At 45.8% G+C, this 17,362-nt stretch overlaps 1 protein-coding gene across 1 annotated transcript in view; it reads left to right on the top strand.

Annotated features, from left to right (window-relative positions):
• The first annotated feature begins 2,487 nt into the window (after window positions 1-2,487).
• Window positions 2,488-17,362, top strand: part of CEP72 (centrosomal protein 72) — a 33,843-nt gene continuing 18,968 nt past the window's right edge. Inside the window, exons 1-5 of the mRNA XM_036279577.1 lie at window positions 2,488-2,569; window positions 6,350-6,477; window positions 7,763-7,955; window positions 11,453-11,561; window positions 15,971-16,149. Coding sequence (XP_036135470.1) covers window positions 2,488-2,569; window positions 6,350-6,477; window positions 7,763-7,955; window positions 11,453-11,561; window positions 15,971-16,149 — 691 coding nt within the window. The remainder of the gene's footprint in view (window positions 2,570-6,349; window positions 6,478-7,762; window positions 7,956-11,452; window positions 11,562-15,970; window positions 16,150-17,362) is intronic.

Genomic DNA, 17,362 nt, shown 5'->3' with positions numbered 1-17,362 from the left:
GTGCATTTGGGTATATGACTGAGTGCCTGCCTAAGAGTGTGCACTGATGTTAGTGAGTGCACGAATGTGCATGTGTGTGAGTTGTCAGTGGACACAGGGGAGATGTGAGTGTGTGGGTTCATCTTCAGGCTCATGGGAGCTCCCTGCATTTTGTGGGCCTGATGCAGAAGCATAGGTGAGGCTATGCTCTATTATGACATTGATTTTTAGTCAAACTGCCCAGTTGGCCACTGTTTTCTTGTCAGTGAAATAAGAGTGCTGGCTTTTCTCACGATGCTGAGATGACAACTTGTAGTAGCTAACACACATTTCAGGTGAACATAGGTTCCCTCAGCAGCTCTGGCTCTGAGGACCTGGGATAAGCTCCTGAGTCTTGGGGAAGATGGGAAACCACCTGGTTTCACACTCTGGGCTAACTCCTGAGCATCTCAAAAGAAACTTCAAAACAATACCCTACTAGATTTGTCACCATAAAGAAGTGGAAATAGGTTCAATAAATCCGGGTTTAGTTCATTATCTAATATGACCATTAAAAATGATGTTTAATAAATGATGTTGAAGAATATTTAGTAACTGTTCATCAAAAGCAAAAAAATATGTATCTATGAGAATGCTCAGCATAATCTCATCACTGTTAAATACACACAGGCTTGGAAGACATCCCTGAAGGATACCTATTAAAGTGTTAACACTGATTATCTCTGGGTGGTAAAATGTTTAATCTCTGTCTTCTGAATTTTTTTGTCTTTTCTGCAATGAATATGCAATACTTTAGTAACAGAAAACATGATTTTCAAAGTTTTTGTTGGCACTTCCATTACATTAGAAACACTGTGTGGTGCTGTCCCACAGGACATGAGCAGAGAGGTCTGTTCTCCACTGCTCGGCCTCAAAGACTGGGCCACCTGACCTGAAGTGACCACAGGGAGGAGGAAGCAGCAGGTGTTTGGAGTGTGGGCTGTGCCTGACAAGCTACTTGTCTTGTGTTGGGGCCAACAGAAGCCTTTTGTCTGCCTTTGTTTGCTTCTGAAAAGCAAGGATATTTGTTCACTTTCCAAGTCTCCTGGCTGCACAAAGTTCCACTCAGTGGAAACCTGGTGTGGTGTCCACAAGCTGGCCTGAGGTGTGCTGGAATCCCTCCAGTCTTATAGGAAGAGGGCTGAGGAGCAGCATCAGGACAGACTGTGTTACAGGACATTCTTGACCCAATGTTACTGAGTGTCTCCAGTCACGATAAATGAGGGAGGACTGTGCATCAGTTTTTTTTTGTTTTTTGTTTTTGTATCCTCACCCGAGGACATTTTTCCATTTTTTGTTCAGGCAGAGTGGGAGGGAGAGAGAGGAACAGAGAGAAATATCGATGTGAAAGGAACACATCGAGTGGCTGCCACCCGCACGACTGACCAGAGCCAGGGACAAACTGCAACCGAGGTACGCGCCCTTAGCGGGAACCGAACCCGGGTCTCTCAGGACCACAGGCCGACGCTTTAACCGCTGAGCCAAACCGGCCAGGGCTGTGCACCTGTTTTTAATCTACTCTGCTTAGGATGGGGCACCCTACATGACCCACGCTGCACCCCACCCCTTTACGCCTCCACCACCTGAGCTGTGACATGGTAGGGGACATTACCAACAAATTGTTTAAATCTGAGGTGAGGGGGAGCAGGGGAGCCCTCAGACACCAGGAGGAGGGTAGAGAGGAGCACCCAGGGCGCGCCGCCTGGGTGGGGCAAATTCAGACCCGAAATGGAAGGTGGGAAACCACGTGGTTTTGCACTCTGGACTCACTCAAGAGCATCTCAAAAGAAACTTCAAAACAACACCCAACTAGATTTGTCACCATAAAAAAAGTGGAAAGAGACAGGTAATGGGATCTTCCCTAAATCCTGCAGATCTTAGAGGCTCCTTACGATGCCCAGAGGGTCAGGCACGCAACGAGTTTTTCGGTTAGCGGGTAACCCGCAAGATCGGACCCCAGAGATCTTCGGGAAGTTGAGGACTGGGACGGAGAAGGACTGGCCGCCACCGAGTGACTATGGAGGGAGAGAATTACGACTCCACGTGCGGGGCGTTCCGCCCAGGACGCGGGCAAGGATGGGGACCCGTGGGGTCCCCAGGTGAGGCGGGTCTCCAGGTGGAGCGTTCCCTACGGGCATGCGCCCACGAAGGAGCAGCATTCCAGGGGCGTCGTGGGCAGAGCAAGCCGGGGTCGCCGCCCCGCGCCCTAGGACAAGCTCCAACTCAACCCAACCCTGGGGCAGGTGGCCCGGCCCAATCCTCCCCGGGTCTCTCAGAGGCTCGGCCATTTGCCCCACCCCTGCAGGTCCTTGGCCACACCTTTCGGCCCTATCCCAGCACCTGGCCCCGCCCCTCGGAGGCCCCGCCTTCTCCCGGCTCCCGGCCCCGCCCACGCCCTAGGCCCACCCCTGGCGGCCTTCCGCGGCCAAACTGCGCAGGCGCAGGTCCAGGTGCTTGCTGCTTGAAAGCATGGCGCCGGCGGGGCAGCGGTTGGTGCTGTGTGAAGAGAAGATCAGGGAGAAGAGCGGCTTCTCCCCTCACCGCGATCTAGGTGCGTGGCGGCTGGCCGGCCGGATGGTGGGCGGGGGGCGCTGGCTGAGGACGCGAGCTTCCCGGCAGAGGGTCCAGGTCAGGCTGGAGACCCGCCCCACACGGACTGAGCGGTTCCCAAACGGTCACAGGCCTGGCTGGTGAGGGGTGGGGGCTCCGAGGGGGCGTGTGCAAAGGAGGCGGTGAGGGCGGAGGGCTGGGAGTGGGGGCCTGTGCGGGGAAGAGGGGGGATGTGGAGATGGGTGGGTGGGAGCGGTGAGGTGGGGGTAGGTGAGTGCGAGGGGCTGAGGTCTGGGCCTGACTATAATTGTGGATCTGTGTCTCTTCACTGCCTGTGTCTTGAAGACGTGCTATTTGTTGCAAACTAGGATTTTTCTGTTTTCTTGGAGTGACTCTTGTAGCATAATAACTTTGTTGAGACATCTACTTTTTCTGATATTAGTAGCCACTTAAGCTGTACTTGGGTGTTTGCAGGACATATCTTTCCCCATCTATTTACTTTTTAATATTTTAACCCACCTATATCATTATATTTGAAATGAGTTACTTGTAGACAGTGTATAGTTCATTCATTTTACTTGTTTTTTTTTTTTTATCCTCACCTGAGGACATTTTTCCATTTTTTTTGTTCAGATAGAGTGGAAGGGAAAGAGAGGAAGAGAGAGAGAAACATCGATGTGAAAATGACACATCGAATGGCTGCCACCCGCATGACCAACCAGGGCGGGGGACAAACTGCAACTGAGGTGCATGCCCTTAGCGGGAACCGAACCCGGGTCTCTCTGGACCGCAGGCCGGCGCTCTAACCGCTGAGCCAAACCGGCCAGGGCTAGTTCGTTCGTTTTAATACACTCGGCCAATCTCTGTCTTTTATAGTGTGTTTAGACCATTTACATTTAATGTAATTATAAAGATAGTAGGGCTTAAGTATGGCATTTTACTATTTGTTTTTTACTCTCTTCATTGTTCTTGTGTTGTTTCCCTTTTCCTGCCTTCCTGTGGTTTACTTGAATATTTGTTAGTTTTCCATTTTGATGTGTCTTTTATATTTCTGAGCATATCTCTTTGATAGCTTTTTTAATGGTTGTATTACAAATTACAGTCTACTTGTGTGGACATTTTACCACCTCAGGTGAAATGGAGAAACCTCAGCATGTTAGGTTTCATTATCATCTCCCTTTTATATTTTAGTTGTCTTAAATATTTCCTGTACGTAGTTTGAGAACTACATCAGTGATATGTTGTTGTTTTTTTATAGTCATCCAACATTTTAAATAACTCAGAAGGGCCCAGGCCGGTTTGGCTCAGTGGTTAGAGTGTTGGCCTGTGGACCAACGAGTCCAGGGTTGGATTCTGGTCAAGGGCACATATCTCGGGTGCAGTTTGTCCCTGGCCCTGGTTGGGGTTGTGCGGGAGGCAACCAATCGATGTGTCCCTCTCTTGTCTGTGTTTCTCTCTCTCTCCCTTTCTCTCCCTCCCTCTTCCTCCCACTCTATCTGAAGATAAATAGAAAATTATCCTCTGGTGAGGATTAAAAATAAATAAATAACTCAGAAGGAAACATATTTATTCACATGTTTTTTTTTGTTTGTTTTTTTTTTTTTTTTTTTTTATCCTCACCCGAGGACATTTTTCCATTTTTTGTACAGATAGAGTGGGAGGGAGAGAGAGGAAGAGAGAGAGAAACATCGATGTGAAAGGGACACATCGAGTGGCTGCCACCCACACGACCAACCAGGGCCGGGGACAAACTGCAACCGAAGTACGTGCCCTTAGCGGGAACCGAACCCGGGTCTCTCCGGACCGCAGGCTGACGCTCTAACCGCTGAGCCAAACCGGCCAGGGCTTTATTCACATGTTTACCTATCCATTATTTTTTCTTCATTTCTAATGTTCCAAGTTTCCTTCTTGTATATTTAAGTTTGAAGAGGTTTATGTTGTTGTTGTTTTTTAGCAATTCTCTTAGGGCAAGTGTGCTGTTGACAGATTCTCTTTTCAAATATCTGAAATTTCTCTTTGTTTCTTCTTTATAGTGTTTCTTTGCCAAGATTTCCTGTTTTTTCATTTGCTCCAAGAGTGTTTGTAGGGGCTCATTGAATTATTTTTATAATAGTTGCTTTAAAATCCTTGTTAGATAATTCTGATTTCTGTCATCTCAGTGTTGATGTCTATTGATTGTTTTGTTTTGTTTTTCTCATTCAAATTGAGATGCTACTAGTTCTTGGTAATTTTTTATTGTATCATGGACATCTTGGATATTAAGTGATGAGACTCTGCTTTCTGTTTAAATCTCATTGCTCATTACTGGCACTGGTTGGATACTGCCTGGTTGAGGTGATAGCCAGTCTTCTGCCACACATAATGGCCTCTGCAGGCCACCTCATTCCAACCAGGCTAGGATAGTAGTCAGGGTCCACTCACACAGCCCCTGTGCAAGACCAGGTGTATGAGGTGCATCTTTTTCTCTTGGTGTTGGACTGGAGTGGGGCTGATGTTGTCAGGAGTCTGTTCTGCAAGGCTTCCTCCTCCTGGGTGGCAGCAGGCTTACCCTTATTTTTTTGTCAGTGTCCACTGGAGTTTCTGGGTTAACAGCTTCTTTGGCACTCAGATTGGGATGTATAGGAGACCAAACAAACAAAAAAACCCAAACCAACCCAGGGCATTCATTGCATGACCATTTTAAAACACAGTGTACATTCAATATTAATTTGTATTAGTTTCATGTGTACAGGACTTTATATGTAATTCTTTTTCTTGAGATTACAATATCTCACTTTTATGATGATTTATTTCAATTAAAAAAGTGGTCGGACAATCATACTTTGCAAAGTTCTCCTCTGGATATTTCTAGTACCCATCTGGCACCATACATAGTTATTATAATATTATTGACTATATTCCCTATCCTGTACTGCACACCCCATGACTATTTTGTAACTACCAATTTGTACTTGTCAGTCCCTTTACCTTTACACCCAGTTCCTCAATCCTCCTCCCCTCTGGCAACCATTAGTCTGTTGTCCGTATCTATGGATCTGTTTCAATTTTATTTATTTTGTTCTTTAGATTCCACATGTAAGTGAAATAATATGCTATTTGTCTTTCTCTGACTGACTTATTTCACTTCGCATAATACCCTTTGGGTCCATTCATACTATCACAGATGTTAAGATTTCATTCTTTTTATGGCTGAGTAATATTCCATTGTATATACAGGTTGGCAAAAGTAGGCTTACAATTGTGAGTGACATTCTTTTGAGTTAATAAAGCTATTGTAATAATCATAACCTACATGTCTTTTTCCATATGAACAACTGGAAACCTACTTGAACAACTGGAAACCTACTTTTGCTCACTCCTGTACCACAGCTTTTTTATCCACTCATCTATTGTTGGGCACCTGGGTTGCTTTCATATCTTGGCTATTGTAAATAATGCAGTATACAGTGCATAGAGCATACAGTCTGCCCTCATGTGTAATGTGTATGGAGTGGCCAGGTCAGCTAAGTAGTGACCCTTGCATGGAAGCTACACAAGCAGTGGGGTGAGCAGCCAGAAGTGGAAGTGGGAGCCCAATCAGTAGAGCGTGCCTGGTGACAGGGTGTTGGACTAAGGGGCATTGAGGTAAGGAGCAGGCAGGAGTTCGCAGACATTTTGCAGGTGAACATAAGCTAAAACTTTATATGTAATTCTTGTTCTTGAGATTACAGTATCACACTTTTATGATGATTTATTTCAATTAAAAAAATAAGGTTAAAATCTCATAATTTTCTATTCTTAGCTGAACTTCGGGCATTATCTATTCCTGGAACTTACCAAGAAAAGATTACTCACCTAGGAAATTCTTTGATGAATTTAACAGGTCTAAAATCTTTAGATCTCTCACGCAACTCCTTGGTTAGTCTAGAGGTAAGTTTTAGGTTTGTTTCTTTGTTTCTTTTTTAAAGAAGGAAGTTGAGAGGTTTTATTTTATTATTATTATTTTTTAATCCTCAGTTGAGGACATGCTTAGAGAGAGGAAGGGGAGAGAGAGACATCCATCAGTTGCCTTCCATACACATCCCAACTAGGGATCAAACCCGCATCCCAGGTGTATGCCTTGACCAGGAATCAAACCAGCAACCTTTTGGTGCACGGGACAATGCTCAACCATCTGAGCCACTCCAGACAGGCTAGGTTTGTTTCTTAAAAGAAAATTTATTGCTATTAATAAATAGCTATTAATAGCAATTGAAAATGTATTTATAATTAAAAATGCAATCTTTTTTGTTACTGTGCCTCTAATACTTGTAAATTGTACACTTTATGATTTAAACCCAGGGTTGTTTTTCTTGTGTTTACTATGTACTAGATTTTTTATGCATCATATTACATCTTTAAACTACTTTGACAGCCAAAAGTCTTAGCTCTCTGATGAAGACAGTTGTAAGAAATAAAATAAGGCCCAAAAGACTAATGTGTGTGTGCCCATCATTCTCCATCCCTCTATCAGCTGTGTTTTTCTTCATCCACTTTCTGCACTGCACCTCTCTTTAGAGTCTGCCTGTTGGTGGCCACAGGTCCTTGAATGGCAGGGCCACAAGTAGCAGGCTTGCTGCAGGAGGCCAGACCTGGCAGGGGCTCAGTCTTGGTGAGTGAGTAAGAAGTTACCCGGGTGATGGCAAGTGGCTAATATAGAGAGGAGTTCTTGCCTGAAAGAAAGGCAGGACATCACTGCCTTGGAACACAATACTTTCAGTGCCCCTGACATGGGGGTCAGGAGTCTATCTGCTCAGAGTCAGAGGCGAGTTCCAATCCAGGCTACACCCAGTGCTGGCTTATCTCTCAACACCCCCCCCCCCCAAGGCTCAGTTTTCTAATCTGTGAAATGGGAGCAGTACTAGGGCTTACCCTGTAGGGTTGTGTGCAGTGGAATGAAGTTGTCTGTGTAAATCACTTGGCTTGGCACATACTGAGAACACCAGCTGTCCTTAGTAGTCACTGTTGCAAACCTCCATGAACAGTCATATCACTGTGTGTAGGACAGAAATTGGTAGACAAGAGCACATTTCATCTTTATGCTCTTCCTGTAACAGTATGTTATTTATTATAAATGCATTTGTTAAGTTGATTGATCAGTTTGTACTGATGGCCCATTTACAGTGTGTTTATTTTTAAAAGCATAAACTTATTCAGCATGTTGTCCTCTTAATAGGGCATTCAGTACCTGGCTACATTGGAAAGCCTCAATCTCTACTACAACTGCATTTCCTCGCTAGCAGAAGTGTTCCGGCTCCACTGCTTGACTGAGCTCACGGACGTGGACTTCCGACTGAACCCTGTGGTGAAGAATGAGTCTGATTACCGCCTCTTTGTTGTGCACATGCTTCCAAAGCTGAAGCAGCTGGGTAGGTGCAGTGTGCTCACACCCTTGCTCAGTGGAGCCCTGACTAGTGTATGATGCTGTCAGATCTATCACAGCGTTGATCTTCCTGAAAAGGGAAGTTACTCTATTCTGATGGCTTGAGTCCCTTATCACAGGATCAGTCTTGTAGGAGAGTCGTCTGGGAAGGTGACAGGAGCAGGGCCACAGATAATTACCGGGATGCCAGGAGCACAGGTGTGGGTTGAACTGCTCAGTCTCATTCTGGCTTTGCTGTCTAGCTGCTTGACTCGGGCATGTTCCTGAACTTCTGGTGCCCTGTTTCCGTGCAAGGCCTCTGGGCATCATCTCAGGCTCAGCTGGACAGCTGGATTCTTCTGGTTTCACATCTACCTAGAAAGATACGGGACTAGAAGTTCATTGTGCCACACCCTGCCACAGGTGATAGGGATGAGAGAGGATGAAGTTGTTCTGTTGGTGGTTACAGCCCCCATTTGGGTTTAGTAAGCCATGTCGCTAAAAGAAATGGGTCTCTGTGACAGGCTTACGGGCAGAGCTTGCAGTTTGCCAACTGGACATGTCCAGTCAGGGGCACACTCAGCGAAGCCACATTAACACCTTTCCACCTGCTTCCCCATCTACCAGGATGAGTCTTTGCCATGAGCAGTGTGGGCACTGGTGCTTCTGATGCTCCCATATGCCGCACTTCAAGGGGAGAGAGCTGGAGCATGAGTCCAGAATGCACTGACCGTGCAGGTCATGGGAAGGGAGGGCTTGGGGCCTCATATCCTAGTCCTCCTGTGTGAAGGGTGGTGGTAAGTGCTGGATAGCTGTAATGCAGGAATGTCTGATTGAAGGGTGCTGTCATGTGTCCCAGTGATCACAGCATGTCCTCAGTCTGCAGGTACATTCACTTCTCGGCAAGGCAGTTGGGGCATCTCCATCTCCTGTGTTCTGACCTAATGAAACCAAAGTGAGACCCACCTCAGGGCAGCATTTGTCAGGGAAAGACACTGGTCCATCACTGTGCCTGTGGTAAATACTGAGCTGTGGGCAGACTGCTGCTACTGTTCTGTCCGTGTCCAGCCAGTGCCTGTAGAAACCCATGTTCTGTGTCTCTTGGCTGTGAGCGAATGTAAGCACAGCTCAGCCGCACGTGTGTCAGCTTATCCCCCAGTCCCTCTGCTCTGCCTGGGCTGGGAGCAGGACTGAATTGTGGGTGTTAATGACTAACCCCCAAAGGCACACTGTTCAATGTCAAACCTACTTAGGATTTCGATGTTTCATCTTAATTTTTAGGTATTTTGGAGGAAAAAGTGCTTTTGTTCTAACTTTTGACTCTAATTAACTTATAAGTAGCTGAATTTGGCTCTTAGAAGCATTATGATCCTTATGGGAAATTTTCTGTCTTAAACCATTACTTTTCCTTTGTCATAAGGCTTTTAGGTTAAGAGTCTTTTAATGTTTGTATAGAGAAGGGATATGAGAGTCTTTCCACATGGGAAAGATATTTTCAGACATGAAAAAGGAACGTATTTGAACATTAAAGTCATTGCAGGACTCATGGCCCACCTTACCTAATAGGGTGCTCACTAAGATCGGAGCTTAGTCGTTTGTTCCGAGTGAATAACTGAAAGGCTCTGGAGGGGTGCGGAGAACAGCAGTGGGGCGTATGGGGTGATGTGGAGGGCCCCTGGGGTGGAAGTGGGTCAGGGAGCAGAGCAAGCAACCCATATGGGTCTAGGGATTATGGGGTCTGGGAAAACATAGCATAGTCAGGAGAGAGTAGTTTTGGGGAGAATGAGTTTGCATTTGATTTTAGCCATATTGAGTTTGAATTTGTAGTGCAACAGTCCAGAGAAATATTCTTAGAGTAAGGGATTTGGAACTCATTCAAAAGCGAAGTTAAGGCTCAGTGAGTAGAGCTGTGTGTTGTTAGCACAAAGGAGTGTCTACACCATGAAAGCATGTGTTTAGGGCATGTGGGAAGATCAGAGGCCAGGAGGTCCCAGACCATGTCTCAAGGATGAGGGTGGGGAGTGTCACTGAGGACAGGACATGGACAGGAGTAAGATTAGGAAGGCAGCTGTATCTCAAGGAAGAGCCCCAGTGCACAGACACTTCTGGATGCACTTCACAGCTTCTTTGTTTTTCTGTTTTGAAAGTGATTTTTATATGTACTATTATTCACTTACTCATTTCTTATTGAAATTATGTATTTTTTGGGTTGTGGCTCATGTTAAATGCTCTTTGAGACGCAGCTTCAGAACTTAACCACTGTTTGTAACATTAATTCTGTGCTCAGTTTTTGCCAGTTCCACAGCACTGGCTTTCAGCGTTTTGGGAACCACCTCATCTTCAGTACTTCCTGAGGGAAGTCTGGGAATTGCTGAGTAGAGGCCTCTGAGACCCAGGGCACGCATGTGGGGACAGTTTAAACTTATCTCTCTGTTTTCCAGTCCTGAGGATCTGAGGATGCAAATGCCAGGCATAAACACACAGCAGCTAGGATGTCTTCTCTCTTTAACGTGTTCAGGATCCTAACCTACGGAGATTCTTGGGTGGGCTCAGTGTGGTTCGAGAACCTCATGAAACACCCAAAATGTACATTAAAAGAAGGGAGCTCAGCCTGGGCGGTGTGGCTCAGTGGTTGAGTATCGACCCATGCACCAAGAGGTCGCCGGTTCAATACCTGGTCAGGGCACAAGCCCAGGTTGTGGGCCCAATCTCCAGTGGGGGGCATGCAGGAGGCGGCCAGTCGATGTTCTCTCTTATCGATGTTCTGTCTCTCTCTCCCTCTCCCTTCCTTTCTGTCTAAAATAAAGAAAGAAAAAAAAATTTAAAAAGAAAAGAAGGTTGCTCAGCCCTGGCTGGTTTGGCTCAGTAGTTAGAGCATTGGCCCTGTGGACCGCAGAGTCACGGGTTTGATTCCGGTCAAGGGCACGTACCTTGGTTGTGGTTCAGTCCCCTGCCCTGGGTGGGGTCAAGCAGGAGGCAGCCGATTGATGTGTCTCTCTCGTCGATGTTTCTCTCTCTCTCTCTCTCTCCCCACCTCCCTCCCTCCCCTTCTCCCTCCTTCCTTCCCACTCTGTCTGAAAATAAATGGAAAAATATCCTCAGGTGAGGATTTAAAAAAAAAGAAGGGAGCCCAGAAGGATTTGCCTGTGTGTGAACTTGTATGTGTATTTCTTTTCCTGCAGCAGGAGCCTGCCTCCAAAGCAGTGTCTGAGGAGTGAACTTTGTGAGAGCAGGGCAGTCCTCTCGAAATCAGCACTCAGCATCTCTGAGAAACTAAGTGTAGCTACCAGAGCCGAGCATCCCTGTACTGGGTCTACTCAGTGCTTATGGGAGGGAGATGCTATGGCAGGGTCAGCCCCGTGGGGACAGAAGGTCCGGAACAAGCCATGGCAGCCCTGGTCATGTGTGGTGTGCTATAGAGTGGTGATGGGGTATTGGAAGGTGCGCCTGCTTCATGCCTGCTTCATGGTGTCGTTTGCTCGTTTCTCTGGCATTTCTCCCTAGATAACCGCCCTGTGAGAGAGAGCGAGCGGAAAGCATCCCAGCTGCATTTTGCTTCAGAGGAATCACTCGACACCATACACAACTTCCCAACTGCTTGCAGAGTTGGAAGGTATGAACATGAGTGGTGTTTGAATGTGGAAAGAAGCTCAGGCTTATCTATTCATAGAATGACTAACTAAAAGATATAAAGCTCTGTATTAACTAAAAGATGTAAATGTTTTTGTACACATCACCACTTAAAGAGCAGACATGCAGGAAAAGAGGGAAGGAGAAATGCCCAAATACCAGCCAGGGTTCAAGGAGACAGTGGGACGGAGTCTCTCTCTCTCTTTCCCCTCTTTTTCTCTCTGTTGTCCACATGTTCTGCAAATTATTTTTAAATATTAAAATGTTTATTAAAGAAATACATGTAAAATAAATAGCACAGAAGACTTGAGAAACAGCAGTCCCCTCTGCCCACCGCTTGGCCCACTCCTAAGAGCAGCCACTTTCGTTCACTTCTCTAATTGTCTCTGCTTCCTTCCTCATTCCCAGATAACACAAGTGGATTGCCATTTCTGGGTGTGCACACTTGAAGCAGGACCTGACAGCTGCCATAGCCCCTTCCCCACCCCATGGTGACAGTTTGTGGACTATGCCCCTCCTGTATTCTCTGCTCAGTGTTCTTGTGGCCATTGCTCCAGGCTCTGCTCTGGTGGGGCTGTGGGAGCACATGCTCATCTGTGCTGTCTATGCCTCCCTGCTCCTGCCATCTGCATCTTTAGGTTTTACTTTAGATTGTCAGGGTTGATAGTATTTAAATGTTCTGAAGCCATGAAGAGTCTTCATGCTTTGTGTATAGTTTGATTCTAAAGGCAAAAGTCAATAAACTTTGTTTCTTGTAATGTGCTAGGATTATGTACTGCACCATTTTGTTTTGAATGAAGTTTTTGGGGTTTCTTTGTTTTGTTTTGTTTTTGTTAATCCTCACCCCAGGATATTTTTTTGTTGATTTTTTTTTTAGAGAGAGTAGGAGGGAGGGAGGAAGGGGGGGGGGGAGAGAGAGAGAGAGAGAGAGACATCAATGTGAGAGAGACATCAGTTGGTTGCCTCCTGCACCACCCAACCGGTGCCAGGGATTGAACCTGCAACCCAGGTACATGCCCTTGACTGGGAATCGAACCCATGACCCTTTGGTCCCCAGGCCCACACTCCAGCTCCTGAGCCAAACTGGCCAGGGCCAATTTATACTTCTTAATCCCTTCACCTTTTTCACCCAACCTCCCTCCTATCTGGCAGCAACAAAACGTTCTCTGTATCCATGAGTCTGTTTCTGTTCTGTTTGTTTATTTTGTTTTTAGATTCAATTATTGATAGATATGTATTTATTGCCATTTTATTGTTCATATTTTTTATCTTAAAGAAGACCCTTTAATATTTCACATAATACTGGTTTGGTGATGATGAACTTTAATTTTTTCTTGTCTGTAAAGTTCTTTATCTGTCCTTCGATTTCAAATGATAGTTTTGCAGGGTAGAGTAATCTTGGTTGTAGGTCCTTGCTTTTCATCACTTTGAATATTTTTTACCAATTTTTTTTGCCTACAAAAGTCATGGGAGCTCCCTTGTAGGTAAGTAACTGCTTTTCTCTTGCTGCTTTTAAGATTCTCTCTTTTGCATTTGAATTATGATGTCTTGGTGTGGGCCTTTTGGGGTTCATCTTGTTTGGGACTCTGCTTCCTGGACTTGTATGTCTACTTCCTTCACCAATTTAGGGAAGTTTTCTGTCATTTTTCCAAATAGGTTTTCAATTTCTTACTCTTTGTCATCTTCTGATAACCCCATATGCGAATGTTGGTATGCTTGAAGTTGTCTCAGAAGCTCTGTACACTATCCTCATTTTTTGTTTGTTTGTTTTTGGATTCTTTTTTCTTTTTGCTGTTCTGATTGGGTGTTTTTTGCTTCCTCATATTCCAAATCGCTGATTTGATTCTCAGCTTCATCTGCTTTACTGTTAATTCCTTGTAAATTAGTCTTTATTTCAGTTAGTGTATTCTTCATTTCTGACTAGTTCTTTTTTATGCTGTTCAGGTTCTCACTAAGTTCATTGAGCATCCTTTATAACTAAATGTAGTTTCTTTAAAAATTTTTTTCCTTTATTGATTTTAGAGAGAGAGGAAGTGAAGGGGAGAGAGAGTTAGAAACATCACTGAGAGAGAACATCAATTGGCCGCCTCCTGCATGCCCCCCACCGGGGATTTGGCCCACAACCTGGGCATGTGCCCTGATCAGGAATGGAACCGGCGACCTGTTGGTGCATGGGTCAACGCTCAACCACTGAGCCACACCAGCTGGTCTATAACCAAATGCATCTAGTAGATTGCTTATCTCCACTTTGTTTAGTTCTTTTTCTGGAGTTTTGTTCTGTTTTTTCATTTGGACCATGTTTTTTGTCTCCTAGTTTTGACAGCTTCCCTGTGTTTTTTTTTTATGTATTAGGTAGAGCTGCTATGTCTACCAGGTTTGGTAGCATGGCCTAATGTATTAGGTGTCCATTGGCACAGCCTCCCTGATCACTCAAGCTAGGTACTCGAAATGTGCCTCCTGTGTGAGCTGTACACTCTCCTGTTATAGTTGAGCCTCGATTATTGTTGGCATGTCAATGGGAGGGACTTACCCAGGCTGATCAGCTCCAAGAACTGGCTTTGACCACTGACCACAGAACTCCAGCCACCTTGGAGGATCAACTGTGCATGGGCCCGCCACACAGAACAGGACTTAATTCAGCAGGGCTCTGGTGCCTGATGAGTCCACCCCTTGAGTGTGTCACTTGTGGAGGTGGCTGGGTGGTGATGTTTCAGCGTGGTCTGAAACTGTCCACTGAATGCACTGGTTCTGGGGCCTCCTGGGAGGTGCAGGCCAAGGTGAGCCACCCCCTGTGTTCTGTGCGGGGCCATCCTACATAAGCTACAAAGCAGTCTGCAGATAGCTGCTTCATGTGTTGGGCTTGGAGATGCCCAGGCAAGGCCAAGCTGTGAACCAAGGCTGGCTGCTGCTAGGGCATGGGGCCACTTAGAGAGATACGGGGGCTCACTGAGGCCAAATGCTGCTTGTTTGAGAGATTTTAGGAATATCTGAAGCATGAGCTAAGACTGGCCATTTGTATGGAAAAGCTACTGGAAACAGCTTGATTGTCCCCAAAAACTGGGTGGGGCAAGACCTCAGGGAATCACCAGCGTGGGGCAAACAGTGTGAGCCAAGTTGATGGAGACTCAGATATGGCACCTGTCTGCTGGTTCTGTGGGGGAAGGGCTCTTCAAAGGAACACTGGCTACTGCCAGCACTTCTGTCTGGGAAAAAGCTGCCCCTCCAGCTTTCACCCTGATGCCAAACAATTCAATTCCTTTCAAGTTGCTGCCCCCATGCTGGAGCTCAGTGGAAATGAGTTTGAGTAAGCTTGTGTGTGGGCCCTTTAGGAGAACTACCTGGGACTCCAGAAGCCCTCTGTCTCCCTCAGCCTCAGTCCCTGCTAGTTTTTAAAGCCAGAAATTTTGGGGATTTCTCTATCTGGCACTGGAATCCTGGGCAGGGGAGCCTTGTTTGGGGCTGGGACCCCTTGCTTCTCGGGGGGGGGGGACCTCCTGATTTTTATCTGCCACACGTGGATGTGGGACCAGCCTGTTCTGCATCTCCACCTCTCCTACCAATCTTGATTTGGCTTATTTAATTTGTAGTTGTAGGACTTCCATTCAGCTCAATTTCAGGTGGTTCTGAATGATGGCCATGTTGTAGTTTAGTTGTAATTTTGATGCGGTTATGGGAGAAGGCAAGTACTGTGTTTACCTACACCGCCATATTGGCCAGAAATTCGAAGAGTGAATATTTTTAGCTCTGTGGACCATATGATCTCTGTCTCAACTTCTAAACTCTGCCTGTGTTGCATGAAAGTAGCCATAGGCAATACATAAAGAAATAACTGTTCCAATAAAACTTTATTTAATCCTCACTTGAGGATGTGGGTGTTTTGTTTGGTTGGTTGGTTTTGTTTTTGTTTTTGTTTTTTATTGATTTGAGAGAGAGAAACATCAATGTGAAGAAAACAGAACTAACAAAGATAAAGCAAGAAAACTCTCTCTCATGAACACAGATACAAAAATCCTCAACAAAATATTAGTAAACTGAATCCAACAATGAATAAAAATAATTATAGCCTGGCTGGTGTGGCTCAGTGGATTGAGCATCTTCCCATGTATGGAAAGGTCCCGGTTTGATTCCCGGTCAAGACACATGCCCAGGTTGTGGGCCTGATTTCCAGTAGGGCATATGCAGGAGGCAGCTGATCACTGTTTCTCTCTCACATCGATGTTTTTATCTGTCTCCCTCTCTAAAAAAATCAGTAAAAACATATTTAAAAAATTTAAAAAAGAATTATACACCAAGACCAAGTGCCCTGTGACTGTGCTAGGCACTCACGGGGTCTGCTGGGACTGGAGTGCACCCCGGTTGGAGCAACAGCACTGAGTTGGTTTTGCTTTGCAGGCTGAACCATTCCAGAACTAAGTGCACTGACCCCTCAGCCAAGAAGTGCTTGATCATGGATGCAGATGATGAGGCAGTCCTGAACCTCATTGCTGAATGTGAGTGGGACTTGAGCAACCCTCCTAGGAGTACAAGTTCCAGCCAGAAGGAGCGAGAGGATGACTTCCATAGTTCCCAAGGTACACTGCTGCTCCATCTGAAGGCCCGGTGGGTCCAGCTTGCTCTGGGCACAGTTGTGCTTTTTAGAAAGCTTACCTTAAAATATAAAACCTTCATGAAATCTGTGTACTTATAAATATCAGTAATTGGGTTTATAGACATTTAAGCCCTAGCCAGTTTGGCTCAGCGGTTAGAGCGTCAGCCCACGGACCAGAGAGTCCTGGGTTCAGTCCCGCTAAGGGCACGAACCTCGGTTACAGTTTGTCCCCGGCCCCGGTTGGGGTCGTGTGGGTGACAACCAGTCAATATGTTTCTCTCACGTTGATGTTTCTCTCTCTCTCTTTCCCCTTCTTTCTCTCCTGCTCTATCTGAAGATAAATGCAAAAATGTCTTCAGGTGAGGAAAAAAAAAAAGAAAAGTCATGTATTTAAGTTGAGTATAGTCATACTACATGGTGGTTTAAGTTGTATTCTTCCGCCCAGCTGGTGTGGCTCAGTGGTTGAGTTTCGACCCATGCACCAAGAGGTCGCCGGTTCAGTTCCCAGTGAGGGCCAAACCCCCAGTGGGAACATGCACGAGGTGGCCAATCAATGCTCTCTCTCATTGATGTTTCGCTCTCTCTCTCTCTCCCTCGCTCTTCCTCTAAAAATAAAGAAAGAAAAAAAAATTTTTTTGAAGTTGTATTTTTCCTCAGATCAATTACAATTATAGGGAAGAGGTAAAATGTCCAAGTGGGCAGGAATGCAATGTGTCCTATGGCTAGCGGGACTGATGTCTGTCAGCCACAAAGGTGGTGTTCACTTAGCTTTAGGGAGCACTTAGAGCTCAGGCTGCCACATGAGAACTTTAAACCCAACAAGGACATTGTGAGATCTTCCTAGCGCACGCATGAACTTCATTACTTTACCAAGGGCTCTTTTCCACTAGGACTTTTCTGTAGGCTTTAACACCACTTCTTCCATTTTGAGTTTGTGAGAGCCTTTCCTGAAGACAACAGATTGAGGTGTAAGTTTGGGCTGAAATCCCAGGATTCACCTGCTGGCACAAGGATATCTGCTCTTTGGGTGTCCTCACCAAATCTTGGTATTCTCAGTCTTTTTTTTTTTAAGAGAGTATGAAAGGGAGAGGAGGAGGAGAAAGAGAGAGAGAGAAACATCAGTGTGAGAGAGACACATCGAGTGGTTGCCTCCTGCATACACCCTAACTGCCAACGGGCTGGCAATCCAACCTGTA

The sequence above is a fragment of the Molossus molossus genome, unplaced genomic scaffold (genome assembly GCF_014108415.1).
Source record: "Molossus molossus isolate mMolMol1 unplaced genomic scaffold, mMolMol1.p scaffold_m16_p_3, whole genome shotgun sequence".
In the NCBI taxonomy this organism is placed as follows: domain Eukaryota; kingdom Metazoa; phylum Chordata; class Mammalia; order Chiroptera; family Molossidae; genus Molossus; species Molossus molossus.
The sequence above is the reverse complement of the archived record's forward strand: the minus strand, read 5'-3'. Positions and strand labels throughout refer to the sequence as shown.